Source organism: Equus caballus, chromosome 14 (assembly GCF_041296265.1).
Source record: "Equus caballus isolate H_3958 breed thoroughbred chromosome 14, TB-T2T, whole genome shotgun sequence".
Classification (NCBI taxonomy): Eukaryota; Metazoa; Chordata; class Mammalia; order Perissodactyla; family Equidae; genus Equus; species Equus caballus.
Window position 1 is genome coordinate 49,867,690 of NC_091697.1, and position 21,907 is coordinate 49,889,596.

The 21,907-nt window shown below is 42.4% G+C and overlaps 1 protein-coding gene and 1 long non-coding RNA gene across 6 annotated transcripts in view; one reads left to right on the top strand and one right to left on the bottom strand.

Moving 5' to 3' along the window:
* The window catches only part of ARHGAP26 (Rho GTPase activating protein 26), a 424,411-nt gene that overhangs the window by 186,895 nt on the left and 215,609 nt on the right, over window positions 1–21,907 (bottom strand). For all 5 annotated transcript variants that reach the window (XM_023617500.2, XM_023617501.2, XM_070234027.1 and 2 more), the window contains exon 12: window positions 17,422–17,458. In XM_023617500.2, the coding sequence (XP_023473268.1) occupies window positions 17,422–17,458 (37 nt within the window). The remainder of the gene's footprint in view (window positions 1–17,421; window positions 17,459–21,907) is intronic.
* LOC138917459 (uncharacterized) lies at window positions 14,727–20,602 on the top strand. Its single transcript, XR_011425514.1, has 3 exons — window positions 14,727–14,863; window positions 19,364–19,555; window positions 20,514–20,602. It is a non-coding gene; the product is annotated as an uncharacterized lncRNA (long non-coding RNA).

Consider the following 21,907-nt stretch of genomic DNA (forward strand, 5'->3'; position numbering starts at 1 on the left):
CTGTACTTCCCTACATCTGTCTGTCTCTCTCCATCTCAGTCTGTTACACGCACGCATTCACACACTCACACACACACAGGTTTGACTTCTACTCTCATCAACTGACTCCAGTTGACCCTGCTGATGGCACGATTAGGCTACTAATGATTAACAACTGCTTTATTATTTAACATGTACCAAGTACCATTAATGTGATAGGGACTATAGTGCATACATAATCAGATCATTAGTCCTGATCTCTGCCCAGCAGGGACATAATCTAAGTTAACTGAGATCTCCTACTCTGAAAAGTGAGTTCCCACTAAAAGGTTTAGAACACCAGCACCACAGAGCCGAGTTTGCTAATGACAGAAAAAGTCTGAGCGGCCCGCCAGATGGAAACGGCTGTCCTTAATCCCCTCAAGCAGGTGATTCAGCTCTTTCACTGAGCCAAGGCTCAGAAAAGGTCAGGGATTTATTTGCAATTTCTGTATCCTTATAATCTCCACAAATAATCTCTCATTAAATATCTACTAGGCTTGCATTATTCCCTTAATTTGACTTGCAGTGAGTTGTTGCTGGACCAGTGGCTCCTAGGCCTGACATCCACCATCTTGCAGCTAAGGCTTGAACTGGTTTATCTTCCTCCCTCAGCCTCAAGGTTGAGGTTAACGCACAGGGCAGCCCAAGGAGTTGTTATATAATGAATGTTTGCAATGCTCACACCAAACACCCAAGTTGGCCTGCCAAGTTAGAAATGTGTCATTCTCTTAACTTCATTTCAACTTTTGAAGCCTTGTCTCCTTTTAGAGAAAGCAAAGGGCTAGGGTCACAGAAACCCATTTTCTCAAAGTTTTATGGAGAACATGAGAAGACTGGAGAGGTAGGTTGACACTTGGTCAACCTGGAGAGTCTTAGGGCAAACCTAGAAGTGGGAGGAGGATGCCCGGCAGATTGTTGAGGTTTGCACTATCATGCCTAGCGTATGAACTCCGAGAGGAGGGAGGCAGGCTAAATCCAGAAACTGTCTTACTGCAAAGGGCTTAAAAGAACAGCATACTATAAGGTTTGATCAAATTATTTTCTTGTCTAAGAGGAGGTGGCTAATGGGCCAGGTAGACAGATATGGATTTTAGCATAACCGTCACTGCCATGTTCTGTAGCTTCTGGTACCTCACGGTACCTCATCTGACATGCTTTCTCTGGCTTTTTCCACATTCTAAAAGAAAAAAAAGAGGTGTGTAGGTGGTGGCAGAGGGTGAGAATTACAATAAAACCATGAGTGTAACCCTTAGCACTCCCCCTGTTTCCTACCACCCCCCATATCCAAATTTAAGTCCTTCGATTTTACCCCCTAAGGTCTCTCAACTTTGTCTGGGTCTGTCTTTACCACCTCCATCCTGGTCCTGGCCTCCATCGTCTCTTCCCAGGACTGCAGCAATGACCTCCTAACCAGTTTCCTCACACCTCCTCTGCCTCCCTCCAATCTGTCCTCCACATGGGAGCCCCCGTGATCTTGACATCACCCATGTCACCTCTTTTTTTAAAATCTCTCAATAGCACCCCACTCCTCTCTGGGGGAAAACCCAAATCCTTACCATGGCCCACAAACCGTGCATAGTCTGGCCCCAGTCTGCCTCTCCAGCCTCATCTCATGTCACTCCTCTGAATAGCAGCATCCCAATTCAGAGAGTCCAACTGACCCACTTTCTTTCCAGGTTTTGCACATTCTGTGGGTTTCATCTGGAAGCCCCTTGGATCAAGTAACTCCAAAAACTCAGGTCTCCCCTCAAGTGTCAATTCCTCAAAAAGGCCTCCCTGACATCTCCTCCTAGGTTAATACTCCACTGCACACTTGGATATAGCACCATCAACCTCTCCTTCAGCATATGGGACACAATTGCAAGTTTATACTTATTAGTATGATCCTGCCAAAAATGTCTGTCTACCAAACTAGATACTCATTCATGAAGGCAACGGTCCACGTATATCTTATTTTATTCAGTACTTTGTCTTTCACTGTCTACTATAGTGTAGGACATTAAGTGGGAGCATGCAACTTTTCATTTTGTGGCATTTTTCATTTTGGATGCATGGATAGGCAGCCTGGTGACTGAAGGGTGGGCAGACTTGCTAAGGTGCAGTGTGGTATAGTAAAAAAATGACCTTTCAAATTCCAACAGATATAAAGCCTATGAGAGTAGATGAATCATTTAAGCTCTGGTCCTCAGATTTTCCATCTTTTGTGAGGATATAAAGGTTCAATAAAGATATAAATGGCCTGATCTAACCAATTCCTTTCTTCCTGTATCAATGCAAAAAGGACAACAGTATAACTCCAAGAATGAGTCCAATAGAGGAAAAACAAAAGCTGTGCAAGCCAAGACATGAAACAGAGGAGACAAAACCAAGTTTAGGTTTTCCTGGACACTTCTAGAAATCCTTTGCTTGTCCATCAAGGCATTACCATCATCGGGCTACATGCGGCATGAACCTGGGCTGGTGGTATATGCATGTGTGTGTGTACATGCTGGGGGAAGTTCTTCCACATCATACTAACTGCGCCATCGAAACAGTCAGATGGGAATGAGGTCAAGGAACACCCTAGAAAACAATAATTTCTCCCCTAGAGCTGGGTGCTACCCAACAGACCTCGCTCTTCAGATCCAGGAGTCCCTTTTCTGAAAATCACTGACCTGCTGTTGTCCTACTCCAATCCTTAGTACTCAGAACACCAAGAAATTAGGCAAGAAGTGGCCCAGTCACCAATTTTGAATAGAAGGGAACTTTACATACCGTAGGTTGACGGATGGACATATAGTCTGTGAAAACAACGCTCTGGGACACACTCCAAAGGTATCCCATACACGCATCCCTGGAATTCTAACAGACCTCAGGAAACAAATCCTTTTCCAGAGAAGTCGAGGTGATCTACTGAATTAGTCTCAACACGGTTAGAATGGATTACCGCTTTCCTAAAGTTGGTATTCTATAGGTTTTTCCTAGTCTGAACATTTCCCCCCAGGAAACTTATTCAACTTTTCTTTGATCAAAAACAACCCTTCAAGTTTTTTACGGGAGAAGTGGAATTTGCTAGAAGTGCTGGCTGTCTGCATAAAAACAAGAGAACTGAGAGGTAAAGGGAGTTACTGCCCGATTTTTAATGTGGATGGATACAGGAGATTGTCTGGAGTTATTGTAAGCAGGCCCTATTTTATAGACAGCTCCAGGGGCATGTTCTCACCAAGGAAATTTACTCAATTTCCCAATGTGATTTGCCCTTTAAAGTCTGGCCTGCCTGGCTCATTCTGAATTTAATCAATTTCAGTACCATTAAAAGGCATGAAGAAAAACACCCACATTGAATTGAATACAAAATCCATCTGGAGAATAGATTTCCAATTGGCTTACACACTCATGCCCTTTCTCGTAATCATGTGAAGCCGACTGTCCTCAGGGTGGCAGATCTCAGAAGCTTCCAGTGGGGCCTGGGAAAGTTGGCCAATTGCTTCTTAATTATCCAGGTGCAAATTCTTTACTTTAGGGATTATCCATGACCAATTTTTAATCCCATATCAGCTACCCAAGATCCTGTGCCCCAACATCCCTCTCTACTGCCTTGTCCGTCCTATACTCTGCTCCCTGGTTGCTATGTATTCAGGGAATGTGAACTTTAATACGAACTGAAGTCACACACACAGAAGTGGTATGTACTGGAAAGAGAACAATGAGCTTTACAGCCAGACAGACCTGGATTAGAATCCTGTCTCTGCCACCTCTGGCCGGATATGATCTTAAGAGAGGGGTTTCACCTCTGAGACTCACCTTCCTCACCTGCATAGCGGGGATAACTCACCTATGTGTTTCAAAGGTCAAATAAATGTACAGCAACTGTGACTTACTTGGTATTCAATAAATGGTCATTATCACTATTACCAATATTGTGATGTTACTACATACCAAGTTCATGTTATCCTTACAATAATCCCATAGGGTAAATACTATTGCTAGTCTTAATAATAACTTCTTTCTGTGTTTCCACATTAATGAGTATAATGAAGAATAATTATTGTTCATAGAATAAATTAATAAGTTATAGCTTATTCGATTTTCCCAATATGTCTGTTAAGTTTCTATGATGAGAAAAGCCAGTCTCATGATGTTGAGTGGTAACAGCAATGATGATCGCAGTAGCTAACACTTACTGAGCAGACTGCATTGCTCTGGGCTAAGCACTTAAATGCATCATATTATCATCATCGTCCCTATTTTGTAGGCAGGAAACCTCGGCTCAGACAAGGTTAAGGAACTTCTGTAAGATTATGGTGTTAGTGAGGGGTGGAACCAGGATTCTAACTCTGTCTGACTCCAGAGCTCATCCACTTCTACTCTCTATTCTTCTGCTGAAGTTCATACGACTAGTCTGAAATGGACAGGGGGCTGGGGGTCAGATTTTTGGATTCTGCCCTTTCTACTCTAGTAGCAGTTCTCAATGCTAGTGGACAAGAGAAGCAGGGGCATGCTTGTTGCAATGCAGATTCTGGACACCCTCCCAGAGGCTATGCTTCAGTAGGTGTGGAATCATACTTGGGATTAACACTATGCTAAGCAATTCAAACTATTCTCACTAAAGAACAAACAAATGAGTTTTGACTATTAATTAGTTGCCAATTATCTATACTAAATTCCCCATCTGATAATAACAATTCACCAGTGCTATGTATCTCAATATAGGATGTTGGCTTGTGCCACTTGTGGTATATGAAACGATTCCAAGTGCTTCACAAATAAATATTTGTAATAGTTGTACACTTATTTTTAATATTAGAAATTCACCAGTTTATCACACATAGCATGATATCTTTTAAAAAATAAATTTAGGTTAAAATGAGTGAATTGATTTTTTAAAAAAGTAAATGATAACACAGGTAATATATATATACGTGTAAAAAAATCATGAAGGTGATAGACAAATAACACATTTGGGAGCTACTGTCCTAACTTGTCCCAGACCAGGCACTACATTCAACCTAGCTGAAAGGAGAAGATGGGAGGGTACCATATTCTATCAGCAAGGTGTCCTATTTCAATACAGTCATCCTTGATTCCTTGCTTTCTCTCATACCCCATATCCAATCCATTGGCCAGTGTCATCAGCAATAACTTAAAAACACATCTAGAATCCAACTACTTCTCACCATCTCCATTGCTAATACCTTGACGCAAGCCGCCAGTATCTTTTGCCTGGACTTCTGCAGTAGCCTCCCAACTGTTTCCACTTTTACCCCCAATGGCTTATTCTCTACCAGCAGCCAGAGTCATCTTTTAAAAATATACACTGGCTCATGTCACTTGTCTGGTCACAACTCTCTAGGGACTCCTTGTGACACTTAGAACACAATCTCACCTCCTGACCATGGCCTCACATGGTCTAGTCCCAGCCTGGTGACCACTCTCCCTCTGACTTCCTCCAATCCAGTCACGATGGTTCCTGATATTCCATGAACACAGCTAGCTCATTCCCTCTGCCTCAGGGGCCTTTCAACGTGCTGGTTCCTCTGCCAGCAATGTTTACCTGCCAGCTCCTGACACGCCTCACTCCCTCCATTTGTTCAGGCTTCTCCTCAAATGTCACCTCTTCAGAGAGGCCTTCTCTGCTCCAGGATCTAAAAGAGCTACCCTTCCTTGATATTCTCTATCCCTTTGCTCTTATTTCTTCATAGCCCTTCTCTCCACCTGAACATATGCCTTTGTTTCCTTGCTGTTTGTTGTCAGTTTCTCTCAATAGTAAAACTCCACGACAGCAAGAACTTTCTCTGCCATGTTCATTACTGTGGCTTCAATAAAAATTTCCTGAATGCAGCAACAAAAATAATCCACATTTTTACGAGCTGAGACACCAAGAGACCAACAGGGAAAGAAGGCCCCACTCTCTGGGAGCCTTGAATAGTAAACAGCTGGCTGAACACAGTGGTACTTTCTAGAGTTTAGGGGTTCTGCAGTGGAAAGCACAAGACAAATACGACTGACATGGATCTCATTATCCTCTGACCTCCAGGCATGAATACGCCAATCAGAATTTTCTTCCCCAGCCTACCAGGTACACAGGTACCTCTCATCTTTTTCACGGTTTCTGGGGACACAGAGAAAATAAGTCAAGAGGGACACAGAGTAAAGAAAGTAAAATAGGTAGCAGGAAAAGAGCTGAAATTCCTGCCTGGCCTGGAATAAACCCACCAGCTCTCAGCCTGAGTCAAGGGAGGTTCTAAGATGGCTCTGAAGAGTGTTCCAACTCTCAGCAAGCCACAGGCAAGCAAAGTGGTGGTGCCTGGTTCTTGCACAGTACAGGCTGAGGGCTGCAGATGGGCTTGAGGGGGACTGAGTGTTTCCTGGTGGGTTTTTACACCTGCAATCTCCCAGTCCACCTTAAAATTCCAAATCAGGCCAGCAGTGAAAGAGCAATGCCTAATGCACACCACGGTAATGCCAACCAGCTTAATCAGGGCCATTTGTTTCCTACACAAGGATCTGGACATCCTGAGAATGAATTACAGTCGAGTGGCCTCAATTCCTCTCTGCCTTGAGGCCTGGGTGGTTGTGCACTAATTTCTCAACCAAAAGAGATCATCGCCAGCTTTCTGAAGGTGGAAGTGTTTTGAGCAGAAAACCAGCTGCCTCTGCCCACCTATATCCCTTTCCTGCCTTTACCTACCTGTCTTCTCACCTTGATCAGCCCTAGGAACAATTTAGATATTTTTTGGTCACAACAAACTCTGAGGCAGCAAAGGGCAGGGAAAGAGATGACATTCAGAATCAGAGGCCTAAGATTTGTGCCTGGAGTCACCATTAACTGGCTGTATGAGATGAACATACTTTGCCTTTCTGACCCTTCTCCTCATCTGTAAGATCAGGTGTTGTGAAAAGCAAATAAGGCAATGTCTGTAAAGGCACTCTCAGAAACTCAAAAAGACTGTCCAGAGTCACGGTTTCTTATAACCTCTGGTTTTGGATAGCAATAATGTTACTGATAATAACAATAGTAGAGGGCAACATATAATGATTGCTTAGAATATCAGGCACCACTGAGCTAAGGATTTCCATCCTACTCCCATTTAATATTCCCAAGAAATCAATGATGTAGGTATTAAAGTTATCCCCTTCTTACAAACAAAACCTGAGGCCTGGGGAAATTAATTTCCCAAGGTCACACACTGAGTAAGTCGTGAGATTGGGATTCCAACCCATGTATGTAATAATACTCCAGAGCCCACACTCCCAACCACTACTCAACACTATCCCTACTGTGGGGAGTAGCACTCGACAGCCTCTGCTAAATCTTACCTGCTCAATGTGAGTTGCACACACTGAACACTCTGATCAGGGTGGGAAGGAATGACCTTGAGAGACCACAAGTTTACACTCAGAATGAAGCTTCAGTTTTCTCATCTGTAAATTGGGTCAACAATACTATCTACCTCATAGGGTTCTTATAAGGATCAAATAAAATAATATATATCAAACAGTGAGCACACTAACCAGTGATAAGCATGTGCTCAACAAACATCAATAGAGAACCTGCACTTGGTGGCAGTGGGAAAAATCTTTCCGTCTCTGCCTCAACAGCACTTTGCACTGGGCTTTAGGAGTTAAAGAAGCAGCCAGGGACCCGCTCACTGTTGCTTGGCTGAAGCCCACATTGGGATGCCAAGGGGTGGCTCACACCTGCCCAGACTGCAGCCTGCTGTGGGTACAGAGCCCACACCGCTGAGGGAAAAGGGGATATCAGGCCACAGTAAAGGAACACGCTGGGTGCATCTGTCAGTCTAAAGTTGGCTGAGAAAGAGGATGGATTTGTTAAGTGTCATTTAGGACAAGCATAAAGGCTGCTGACTGTCCAGGCGAGTCCAAAGCACTGTCGCCAGTCATGTCCTTGGGGGATGGGGTCTTATCAAACAAAATGGCTGGGAACCCATATAATAAAATCTCTGAGAACACAAGCTGTTCCTTCTCCTTCCTCTCTTGCTAGCCCCCAGCCCCTCAGCCAGGGTTATTCTCGAGCTGAGGTGTTACTGCTCAACTAAATATAATCTGAGCTCAACACGGGCCACAGCAACTGGGTGGTGTACACAAGTCATAATGAAAAGCAAGGTGCAGCAAGTTAACACTTCGATGAGCTAAAACTACACCATCTTGCCTGACTGTGGCTCAGGAGATGAATGGCGGCCACAGCAACCTGCCATGGCATAGGAGGGAAAGGAAAGGAGAAAGAAAAAGGGCCAAGATGGGGGCGAGGAGCAGGGGGGAGCTGGAACGGAATGAAGGCAAGGGTGGGGCTGAGTGCCTGTCTTCTATCAGCTCCAGTCTGGACGGAAAGCTGGAGGGGAAGGTGCACTCAGCTGACTGCCACGTGGGCCAGAACCCAGGAGGTCAGGCCACCATGCCCATTAATGTTGTCCATCCTTCTCAGGTTTAAAAGGGGAAATGTTCTATTTATAACCCACCGACCAGTAGAGATCTGGCAGCCACTGGATGGCTGTGATCCCACAGCAATCCTGGTTACCACTGGCTGCCTTGTCCTGCCTCTCAACTTGTGGGTGTTCTAACAGCAAAAGGCTGAAGGTGACTGAGAGCAAAAGGAAAAAGAAAATCCTCTTTCTCATCCTCTGCTGCTTTCCTGAGACTGTTGGACTTTTAGTAATGGCTGAAGGCTTTAGAACCTTTTAAAAACAGTGACCCATGAGATCCCACCAACTCTTTCTCTGTGATCTTCGAGACTAAATCTCCCTTTCTGTTTTACAGATCAAGGGATGCTGAGGTACAGAGATGAAGGGAATGTTTCAGAGGCAGGCCAACAGGCACAGAGCAAAGGTAATGATGACCTCCACATCTCCTCTCCTGGTCCTCAATCTTGTCCTCATGAAACAAGAAAAGCCAAATCAACACCATCAGGGAGTTTGACCTGAATGATGGGCTAAAGAACAACGAGCGTATGTAACAGGAAGAACATATAAAGCAGTGGTGTTGTGAAATGCGTGTGGAAGTGGGCCATGTGACGGTTCTGCACCTGGGAAGCTCGAGAGTCACTGAAACACGCGACTCTATCTCTCAGAGTCAAGTGCGGCGTGTGAGAAACCACCGACAGTTCTAAAGAGGAGGCTTACTAAGAAGGAACATGGAATGGTCCCTCAACAGCAAAGAGCTGGGTGTGTTAGGTGTTGGATGCTGGTGGTGAAACTCCTTCCAGCCCCAGTGGATTGGCTACATAATGAAAGAATCCCAGGACAGGGCAAAGATTCCACACGTATCAAGAACAGTGGGGGGAAAATGACAGACAGTCAGGCAGACTCTGGTTTGAACATCAGCTCCACTACTTCTCAACTATGGCACCTTGACTTCTTTAAGTCTCTTTGCTCATTTGTAAACCGGTTGTTGTGAACAGTATTTCTACAAACAGCAACCATTCATGTACTACTTTCATTCTCCTTCCCATAACCTCATGCCATCTTAAATAGACTAATTTTAAAAAACTTATCCTTGTATTAAGCTAAGGATTAACAAACTTATAGTCCATGGGCCAAATTCACCATTGCCTGTGTTGTAACTATAGCTTTATAGTAAACACTCACTCTCATTCGTTTCCATATTATCTATGACTGCTTTTACACTATAACAGCAGAGTTAAATATTACCACAAAACAAAAAATATTTATTATCAGGCCATGGACTGAAAAAGCCAAACCCTGTGCTAGACAATAACATTTAGAAAACCACGGAGTTTCCTTGTACTTGTGTTTTCCCCCTAGTACACATTAAAATAAATAAATAAACCTAAATGCTAATTTAAAATGTTTGTCTGGTACAATCTAAAATGATCCTGGGTACCATCAGTGGCGTGCATACCCCACTTTGAGAAATGCAGTCATGAGGATTACATGAACGAACACTCATAAGGCGCCAAGCCTAAAAACAGCAGGAGTGTTGGCTGCCGCCCTTCGTTCTCCTCCCTGCTCCCCTCAGGAGCAGTTCTGCCAATCCAGCGAGCTTTTCCCTTCTCATATGAGAATAATTGGCATGACCAGATAATGCAAAGGACAATAACCAACAGTAATTAGGCACTTATTAGCTAACATGCCGGACATTGTGCTGAACTTTTATCCTACAGCAACTTTATGAGGTAGGTGTTGTTTCTTATGCCCATTTTATAGAAAAGGAAATGGAAGCTTAGAGCTGTCCAGCACCAATCCAGGGTTCCACAGCCAGTGTGCTAGCATGCTAATTTATGCCATTCACACAATATCCTCTATGGCAATAGCTGTCTGCAATCCACATGGCAAGACCTACCCCAGGAATTATCTGAGGTATGTACGAAGACTGATATACAAGGATGGTCAGGCTGATGTTATCCAGAATAGCAAAAATTGGAAAGGACACTCAAGTCAATGATAGGAAATAGTTCAATAAATTAGGATATAATCCTATGACAGAATATTAAATAACCATTACAAATTATATTTATAAATAATTTTCAAGATGTGGGAAAATGCTTGTAGATTTTTGAAAGGAGAATACAAACAAGTATATTCAGTACAATGGCAATTAAGTCAAACTACATAGTGACATTGACAAAATACATATAAGACATCATGAAGAAAAGTCAAGAAGGAAATATCTCTGGGGGTGAGTGCTATAGATGCTTTTTATTGAATTTTTGAAAATCATTGCTGTTTTTCCTTAATATCCTATGTGTTCATATTATTTTTATAATAAGCAAAAATATAAGTTTTTAAATCTCCTTAGGAGTGAGGTTCAGAGATTCAATGTCTAGACCCTACAGACGACTAGATCCTAATTCCGACTTTGCATTCTTTCTTCAGTCACTGGTCTTCCCCCGACCTTCCAGTGTGAATGACATATTGGCAAACTGTAGTAGGTTCTTGAGCATTATACAAAGGACTCTTATGAAAGTACCAGATTAAAAACAAACTGGAAGGAATGAGGGAATTAATACCTGGAAGCAAAGAGGAGGAAGGGGATGAGGGAAGGTAGGAAGTTTCCATTTTTTAAGTCTTTATAGCCTAACTGGAAGCTCATTCCAATTGGTTCTGGGCATTTTGTCTGCACACTGGTACATGCATAGATAGCATGAATATTACACACACCCACACACGTGACTGGCCATCTGTCTGTTGTCGCCCAGTGGCCTGAACCTCAACAGTAGATCATATATCCCCTTAAACAGAGAGCCACATGTTCTACTTGTAGGTGTCCTCACCCCTCGGCACTCACAGGTCCTTAAGAACTCTGAGAGGTATTAATTGAATGAAGAGCTACAGGAGGACTGGACTCCTGCAGTTAAATCTAGTCACAAGTTCAGGCAGGAGCAAACAAGACCATGCCAGATAAGAGTGGAAAGCAGAGTAAATGTCTGCAATGTCCTTCTGAAAAGCCAGGCGGTCAGTGTTACACTGGGTCCTGACGTGCATGAGAAGGCATGTCTGGGGCAACTCAGGCATATTCCTCTGAAGTAATCCGATTAACCTATGGAATTCCAGTTAATACTCCCATTAAGGAAAGCGCCACTAAGAAGTCAAGATTAGAAGACTGAGCCCTCTGGGTCTCAGTCTGTCAGCCCTCAGCCTTCAAACAGCTGGAGAAGCAGTGGGAGAGCAGCATTTCTGTAAACAAGCTAATCTTTTTGGAGCTAAGTAGGCAGCGACATTTATTACTCAAAACTTCAAGTGTGGCAAAGACCAACTCACACTAGAAAAGTCTGCCTTTCCCTTCCTCTCTTGCACTGGACTGGTGTGTCCTCTCTGACAAGTTCTCAGCTTTCTAACTGTCCCTCAGGTGGAGCGTCACGATAACAGCAGCCTGGGCTGAAAACAGGCCTCATCTTGGCTTCCCCTCCTGCTTCTGATCTGGGCTCATTTCAAAGGAGAATGAACCAATTCTCACAGAGCCTTTGGGGAGTAAATCTCACAACTGCAGCCAAAGGTAAGGTAAGCAAGAGAACACACAGACTCAGGATAGCAAAAATTGGAAAGGACACTCAGGAGATATGCATTAAGATGGCAAACGGGGCCACCAAGGCTGTTCTTTGGGATAATAAAGGAGGCAAATCAATGACAGGTATTAGGTGTCTCAATTATTGACACTGGTACAATCATTTCCTCAGTAAAGAAGCTTAGGGAGCAACAAACTGTACTTCCTTCCTCTCTACTATCTTTCCTCCCCTTTTTCCTTTCCCTTCTCTACTAGGTAAGAATTTGACCAACTAGAGAAAACTCGATGTCCCTGATGTATATTCCTGACATTCCAGGAATAAACCCAGGGAAGCTTCCCTGATGGCAGCAGGATCCATGGTGAGAGGCCCATGGGACTGGCAGAAATAGCAAATTGGTTTTTGAATTTAGTATTTAGGGATTAACTTAACCAAGAATACACCAGACTTCTAGGCAGAAAACTAAAACTCTAAAAAGGACACAGATGATCTCAATAAACAGAAAGACACTTAAAGATCTTGGAGGAGATGACTTCATATTCTAAGTGTCAATTTTCCCCAAATTAATCTATGCAATTCAATGCAATCCCAAATAAAAATTTTAAGTTTTTGAGGAACCTATCAAACTTATGTTAGAATTTATAGAAAAGAACAAATGTCCCAGGCAGCTAAGCCAACCCTCAAAAAGGAGAGTAAAGAGAGGAGACAAACTCCCAGATATTAAGACTTCTCTCAAAGTCATCATATTAAAACCAGAGAGGTATTTTGCACGAAACGAACAGACCAAGGACATAAAGAGCTGAGAGATAGAGCTCAGATATGCAAATGTAATACACAATAAAGCTGGCACCACAGTCAAAGAGGGAAAGAATGGGCTGTTTAGTAGATGTTGGTGGGAAAAACTGACTCTTCACATGGCTAAAAATAAAACTGGATCTTCATGAGAGACCATATAGAATGGTAGATATCAGCTGGACTAGAAATCTAAATGTGAAAGGCAAAATCATGAAGCCAAGAAAAGAAAATGTAGGTGCATGTCTTTGTGACATGGGTCAGACCAGCCATCTTTAAAACACAACTTGAAAATCATAAACCAGAAGGAAAAAAAAGATGAATTTGAATATATAAAAGTAAGGCTTTATAGTCAAGGAAGCATCTCACACATAATATTAACAGACGAATGACAAGATGGGAAGTTATATTTAAAATGTCTACAACTAACAAGGGATTAATATCTAGAGTATAGAAGGAACTTTACAAATCAACAAGAAATGGCAACTACAGAAAAATGGGTGAAGGACGTGAATAGGCAAAACAGAAGAGGATTCCCCACAGGTACAGGAAGAGATGCTCAAACTCATTAATTATCAGAGAAATGCAAAGTGAAACAACAATGAGCTGTCATTTTACAGCTATAAGATTGACAAAAAATTAGAAAGCTGAATAATGGCAAGAGTCGGCAGGGATGGAGAAATCCTCACGTCAGGCTGGTGAGCCGATGGACTGACCACTCTGGAGAACAATATGAGAGCACTTCCTCAAACTAAGCAATACACACATCCTTGACCAAGCAGCAACTCTCCTTGTGGGTATATCCCACAGACATGCTCACACAGGGGGATGTGTACAAAGATGTTCACTGTGGTAGTGTTAGTGGTGATGAGGAGTTGGAGGCATGAGGAAATGGAATGCATGTCCGTGAAAACAGATACACAGTGTTACACACCAAGGAAAGTGCAGCAGACAGAAGTCACAGTCTAGAAGCAGACAGAGGGATATGGATGGCTCCTAACACAACACTGAGGGAGCAAAGCAAGAAACAGAACAAGATATATAACCATTTATAAAACTTAAAAACACAGGTAGATAGAAGATACACACAGTTCAAGAATACAGTCTAAAAGGACCCATGAGAATGATGGCCTATGGGGGAGGAAAGGAATAGGAGTTGGGAAAACAATGAAAAGGGAATGAATGAATGAATGAATGAATGTGATGATAACATGCCAAAAACTGGGGGGTGTGATTAATTCAGTCCCTCTATGCCTGCGATTCAAATAGAGAACAGAGAAGAAAAGAGGAGAAGAGAAAGACTGCAAAGAAACGTGCATGTACTTATCTGCTGCCGTCCTCTCCCTGGTAACTGGGCCATTTGGAAAATACCAGCAGCTGAGAGACATTATTTATGGCCCTGTCTTATATCCCACATGCACTGGATGTCCTGAGAGAAACTTCAAGATGAAAGCAACAAATTTAGAAGTGTCCCCAAAGGAATTCCTTTTTGCTAACTGCTCCTCCAAAACATTTTGGCTCTGTGATAAAATGTTGACATTCAAATTCCCACCAAAACATTTTCTAGAAAGGAAAATTCTAGACATGTGGAATTTGGACACTAAAGGTGAAAAGAGCAATGGCCCACTCAAATTCATATCAGACTGACTTCTTACCTTTAAAAGAGTTTTGACTGTGGTATAAACAGAAAGAAAGCTGCAGAACGGTCAGCCCCTGGGGACTAGTGCCACCTGTGGCAGATAAGCCCCGTGGGTGGGTGTGGGGTGAAACTGCAAATTACTGCAATTAAATGATAGTAAAAGTACAAGCACTTCAGAGGAGACATGGTGTGATGTGAAAAAGGTGTCCTAATGCCAGAGAGAGTGAGGAAGCTCCAACCCAGAACACTACTCTGGTTTTGCCAGCTTGGAAATGAGTGAACAGAACATCTGTTAGAATAATAATACCCTAGAAAAAGAATTTCTATCTAAAATACTCCTGAAAAAGTGGCCGATATATTTTAACTCATCTTCTTCTCTCCTGCTTGCTAAATGAAAGGGTAAGCAATTGAAGAATCATCAGAGACTTGAGGCAGCCAACTCTCCGTGCTCTGTGAGTAATGGGATACCGAAAGCAAAATGTTACAAGTGTCTATGTTTTCCAAAATGGAACTTTCTGTACTGCTCTTTTCCTAAGGAGGTAGAATATTCTCATGGTTAACAACAGTAGAGCCTTTAGAGTTAGAACTCAGATTAAATCGTGTTTCCTGAGTTTTACTAGCCTCAATTTCCTAATCTACAGCGTAGGTCAAAAGCACCCATCTCACAGTGTTGCAAGCATTAAATGAGCTAATGTGCATAAAACATCCTGAATCATAGTCAGCTATCTATTCGTAGCTATTATTGTAAAATATATGCTCAGTGTAGACAGTGCAAAGTACAGAGAAGTATCTGAAGTAGAAGGTCAGTGTCTCCCAATAATCCACCCTCCATCTTGATGAAGAGGTTGATGATAAATGTATTTCCAGACTTTTTTCTACCAAAATATCTAGATGAATCAAATAATTTATTTTATTAAATACTGTTCTCTAACCTGATTTTTTCAAAAACTCATTTATCAATATACTGTGGGCACCATTTCCACAAATATACCTAGATCTCTTATTATTTTTAAAGACTACATTGTAGTCTATGATATTTTTCATCAGCTTCATAGTGTACATTTAGACTGTCTCTAATTCTTTGCTTTTTTTACCAATGCTCCAGTGAACATTTTTGCACAAACATCTTTACACTCTAGTCTATTCTTTTAGGACAAATTGTTGGGTCAAAGGATATTCACTTTGTAAAGGCTTCTAATACATATTCCCAAAAGGCCTTACAGAATGTTAGAACCAGCTCGTATGCCCACCAATAGAATCAGGGTCATCTTTCAAATCTATTGGCACTTATCTCAAACAGAGAGGAGCAGATTCATAAGATCACAAGTTACAAGCAAATTTCTGGTCAGGAGTCTCCATTCGTATGTATGTCAGCCCCTACAGTTCTTGGGTCCTTTATTATGGAATTAGTGTGTCCCAGGTTGGGGCACAGTATGGGCATCTGTTATTTTAGCCTGCTTAGCTTCTAACCCTCTCTTGTCCTGGTGGGTTACCTGATTTCCCTCTGGCAAATTACCCTGCTCCCATTTTATGCAGTACTCTTGAAACTGTCAATCAAAGTGTGTTTGTCTTCCTCTGGGTGGGCCCAAGCTAGACCAACATGACGCTATCTTTCCTGGGAATCTGAATCAGAAGAGGGAGGCAAGAACTAAAAACAGTTTAGAGCTTTATCACCCTGCAAATATTATCCAAAAGAACCTTTCTCATCGGTTCCTGGGTCTCCAAAGCTGGTCTCTGTTCAAGCCTGGTTCTTCAGCTCTCCCTACCTTACTGTGAGTGACCCTACAGCCTTCCATATTCCTTCATTATTATTACTGTTGTTTTTGCCATTGTTATTTTAGCCCAAGTTAGCCAGAGTTGATTTCAAATGCTCTAAAACAATCCCACCTGGTACAGAGGAGGGAAAATGACTTGTTTCCTTGAATATTTACTTGAAAAAATTTCCCTTTGTTCAATTCTTGAGGAAAAGACAAAGAAATATTATTTCCTGTGCTACAGGTCTCTTAACCTACCAACAGCTAACTATTCCAAATTACTTAATATTTTATCTAAAAACTCCTGGTAAAATTTGTATTTTGGAAAGAATGAAAGAAGGAAAATCTCTGTCCCATAATGGATTTCACACACAAAAATAGCTCATCCTTTTGTCCACATGGAGAGGCTCTGTTTTACTGATTTTTCTGACCCTACTGGAACTCGTGGCAGGGCTATCTGAATTTTTTTCCAAGTGGATTTTACAAAGTAAATCTGAGGCAAAGGGACAGAATTTCCTTTGCACTCTTCTAGCAACCTGGAATGAATTTATTTTTCCTCCTATGCACCAAGGAGATACTCAGCCCAAAGGCTCTAGCAGTGGCAGTTTCACTTTAATCCCATCATTTTTACAAGGTTACAGGTGCCCTTGGAAATCTTGATTAACCAGAGTGCTCAGAGCCAGTAGCAAGGGACATGTGCTGCATATTCCACAGAGACGGCCCAGGGCCACTCCCATCAAAGAGGAATATTATCACTGAGTTCCCCAGCTCACTCTTTTCTCTCCAAAGAGGCAACAAAGAACACAGAGTTACTAAGTGATCACTAACATAGTTATTGCCTCTCCAGTCCTTTGAGCAAGACTGTAGAGGAGGCAAAGTCAATTCTGGCTTTCCCACAGGACAGGGCTCTTGGGGAGCTGGGTATTACTGGATTAAGCGACTTCTAAGTGCTGATTGGAGCTACCTTCTTAAGAAGACCTAGGATCAACTGAGATAATACACATGAAAACGCCTTGTAAAGTGTGAAGGGTTATATAACGCAAGGTGTTCTTACGGCCTTGCCAGTCAGGTCACTGAATGTCCTGGAGTCACTGACGTGGTAAGTCAGGGTGGAAGCGTCGTCGAAGGCTGTTCTCGGGAAAAGGGGCGACCCAACATGCCCACAGCACCTCCTGGTGGTTCTTCCCAGGAGTAGCAACTTCTCAAAGCCCAGTCCCAACACCAGCTGTAGAAAATTATCCAAGCAACGTACTTACTCCCTTCGCTTTGACTGTCTTTGTTCGAGTTGTAGACCTGGAAAATAGAAATAAACACTTATTTGTGTGCATTTTGTACCACCCTACAGGTTCACTGAAGAAAACATTACCTTCCCTCTTTCCCTAGTTTGTGCTGTGAGACAGAAGGCAATTTCTTGCCCCCAAACAGGAATCTTATAATTAGCTACTTCCCAGTATTTAATTCAGCTGTTCTTAAGTGTGTGCACATCAGACTCACCCGTGGAACTTGACTGTAAAAAAACTATAGTCTTTCTTTTTAAAAAAAACTAACTTATGTGTGTATATAAACTAAAAAGGAAAAAAAATTAATTACAAATCATTAAACATTAACTGCACACCAGGCAATGTGCTAAGCAATTCACATGAATTCTCACAATTATCCACACAATTCTGTTGGGTAGGAACTGTTATTATCACTGTTTTACACATGGAGAATTTGAGACTCAGAGAGGTTAACTGAGGTCTCACAGCTGGGAAGTCGCAGTCAGGACAATTGTACACTATAACTCGTTAAGTGTTAACACTAGAAAAAAGGACCAACTACTTTTACTTTACATACTTTTGTAAATTTGAATGTTACAGGAGAACATATTCATTTATAATAAAAACTCCTCAAACAATTTACAGAAATCATAAAAGGGAAGATGCCCCAACACAGAAAAAGGGAAAGTGCCCAATATAAAACAGACAACGACATATTGCAAGAGTGGGTAAGCTTTTTCTGTAAAGGTCCAGATAGTAAATATTTTAGGCTTTGTAGGCCAAGAGGCAAAAATCAACGATATTATGTAGGTACTTGTATAACAAAATTCCACAAAACTTTCGTTGACAAAACTCAAAATACAATAATTTTTCAAAATAGGTATAATATTCCCAGCAGGTGAAAAATTCCGTTTAGAGTTTCGTAGCTCTCTTTTCAGAGATGCTTGGCTCAGTTCCTCTGGGGGTTAAATATGTGGTTCTCAACCAAGAGTAGCCATCAGAATCACCTAGAAGGGCCGGCCTAGTGGCACAGCGATTAAGTGCGCACGTTCCACATCGGCGGCCCGGGGCTAGCTGGTTCGGATGCCGGGTGAGGACATGGCACCGCATGGCAAGCCATGCTGTGGCAGGCGTCCCACATATAAAGTGGAGGAAGATGGGCACGGATGTTAGCTCAGAGCCAGTCTTCCTCGGAAAAAAGAGAAGGATTGGAAAATGTTAGCTCAGGGCTAATCTTCCTTAAAAAAAAAAATCACTTAGAATTTTTTTTTTAACTTATGATGACCAGCTTCAACCTCTGCCTTTTTATACCTACACAATCGTAATCAAAGAAAGATTTGGGCATTATCATTTTTATCTAAAGCAGAGGCTTTATCTTATTAATAATGTCAGCATATCAGGGATTGGCAAATGATGGCCCTCAGGCTGATCCAGCTCCCACCTGCTTTCGCATAGCCCGTGAGCTAGACGTGGTATTTACAGATGAACATTTGCAATTGATTTATTGATAGGGAATCCTAACTTTGAACCCTAATTAAGTTAAATATTATCCTCACTCTAAAAATAAATTCCATTCTTCTGATTAGTAGACCCACGTTTCAAAAAACTATATTCCTTGGAAAAGATACTCTTTCTGTACCAGAGGAACACGGTTGCCCATTCTCCCTTGGCAGTGGGAGACACAAATGAAGATTTGGACTAGATCATAGTTTTCCAATTGAACCCCAGAGCACCCACATGATGACTGCCAAAGGGGTTGGGAGAGAAGCTGAGACTCCAGGTATCCAAATGTCCCCTTCCTTTCACTTTTATTGGTTTTATTCATGTGACTATCAAATAAGGGGATACTGGCTTTGAAAAGTTTGAAGACCTCTTGAATGGATAATTTCTAAAGTTCTTTGCAATTCATTAATTTGTTTATTTGTTTATTGTGTGCCAGGCAATGCTCTAAGGGCTGGGGCTACAGATGAACACAACAACTATGATCTCTACTCTCATGGAACTTGCCTACCAGTGGAGAGAAGAGAAATAAACAGATACACAAATATGATTATTTCAAATATTGATGAATGCAACGGAGAAATGAGAGAGGCTCCTGTGGACCTGACGTGGGGAAAAGCTCTCTCAAGAGGTAACATTTTCTTGAGACCAGAATGATGAGAGAGGAGGTCCTTGGGAAGACCTGGAGGCCAGTGTCCACAGCAAGCGCAGGTCATTGAGATGGGAAAGGCACAGCCTTTTGAAGGGAGGAAGGCCACTGGGGTTGGCAGTCAGTGCACAGTAGAGAAGGGTCGGAGGTGAGGGTGGCGCAGAGGGTCAACAAGGAGATCTTGCAGGATCTTGTGACGTGTGAGTAAAACGGGTGGCCTCATAATAGCTAGGACCAGTGATCCATGATGAACGGTGTGCACTAATCTGGGAAAGCTGGGGAAGGGGGGGCAGGGGAATAGACCATATTTTGGCAAGTATTTTTTTCAGCCATCCCTGATCACTTCTTTCCTCCCATTAAATGTCCCAGAGAAACTTGCTGCTTTTTACGAACAGCAAAATCCAGAAGAATTAGCAAAATGCAGGGCTCTCAGCCCTCTTGAATTAGGAGGCAAGTTTGCACCAAACTACTATCCTTCAATGTTCTCTGGGTCTCAGGAGGCCCCTGCCTGGAACATTCAAGCATTCCCCAAATTGGAGAGGCGTGGTCAATGAGCCAAAGGCACCAAAAACATGTGCCGCCCTATCCTCTGAGGCCAGGTCATTAATCTCTGTCTGGTTTAGGTAAATGAGCCAGAGAGAATGAGTTTTGAAATGAAGCTAACAAACCATGCCTGCCAGGAATGCGTGACTACACGGCCCAATCAGGAAGGCCCAGGGTGGGGGAGCAGTCTTACCACCACACAGGCCAGATGGTGGCCTGGTAAGAGGAAGGAGAAGGAGGGTGAGGAAAGCCTTCACATGCTTCCTCTGCACTAAGAGGGCTAACACCACTAAGAGGGAATGGCTTTGCTTACTGAGCATTTACCAAGTACGACATGACCATCTAGTCCTTGTAACTACCCTATGCATTAGCTACTAGTATTATTCCCATTTTACAGATGTGGAAACTGAGGCCCAGAAAGGTTACATAGACTGTCCAAGGACACAGAGCTGGTAAGTGGTATATCCTTCTATCTTGCCTCTACAGGGATGTTCCAATCCTCTTTTACTTTTCTAGGCCGTGGCAAATACACACAACTACCAAGCCACACCAGCAGTCTATGGTGTTCATAAATACCTTCTGTACTGGCAGAAGTGAAGGGCATGCAACTTGTCCTTCAGAAATGGTCAGTCTCTTCTCAGGAAATCTTCTATAATTGCCCACTAGTGACAGACTTAGTTCAGAGGCAAAGGCAATTTCCTAAAATAAAAGGTCTCTTTGGCTATGGCTTCTGTCTAATGATTAGCAGAGTTACCTCAGATTTATATGCTTTCAAGTAAGCCTCTCAAGAGCCTTTGTCTTGAAAGGATAGATCCCAGCTCTCCAGGACCAATTCAAGGGGACAGGAGTGACTAAACAATTCCTGAATTATGGCTCCTTCTCAACAACCCAACTTAAGCTAAAGTCATCCGTCCTGGTTAGCCAGAGTACTCTAAGACCTGGCCACACTCAAGTTTTAGCCCTCTGGCTTTATATACTTTGATACAGGTATGCACTAGCTTCTGCTGAATACTGTACAGGAAGATTTGTTAAATATCCACGCCAATGAATATTTGTTTTTAAGTGTATGCTTCTAGAGAAGAGAAATTACATGTGTTTATCTTATCAGGGTCCATCTGAGAGTCATTATGAAATAATTACAACACCAAGAATAAATTAATAAAAGCGATAATAACTAAAGTCTTGGTACGTGTCAGGCACTATGCCAAGCATCCTATATGCATTATCTTGTTTAGTCCTCACACCAGCCTAATTATTCCCATTATATAGACGGGAAAAATGAGGCAGTAGAGAGGTTAGGTCACTCGCCCAAGGTTAGGCAGCTGGCAATGGGCAGAATCTAGACAGGAACTCCTATAGTCTGTCTCCAGAGCCCAAGCTCTTAACCACTAACCACATGATAAATAAGACATTGTGATGATGATGATGATGATGATGATGAAGGTGATGAGATGTTGTGGGCAGCTAGGGAAGATGAGTCATTGGAAGAAAGAATTTGCCACGAGTCAGAGAGAAAATGAAACTGGGAACAGCCTTCTGATTCCAGCCTGAAGCACTCACCACTAACCCATGAAACCAACTGGCATCAAACACTGAAGTAACACTTCATATTCTCTTCGAACCACAGGGCTCGATCATGAAGATAAACACCAGCACAGGAAAGTGGGTCTTTGATACAGATCACAGGGCACCGCAATTCTGAGTCCTCACCCAGAAGCTACAAAGGGAGTACAATTTAATAAATCAAAGGAGGGTGAGGAAAGCCTTCATATGCTTCCTCTGCACTAAGAT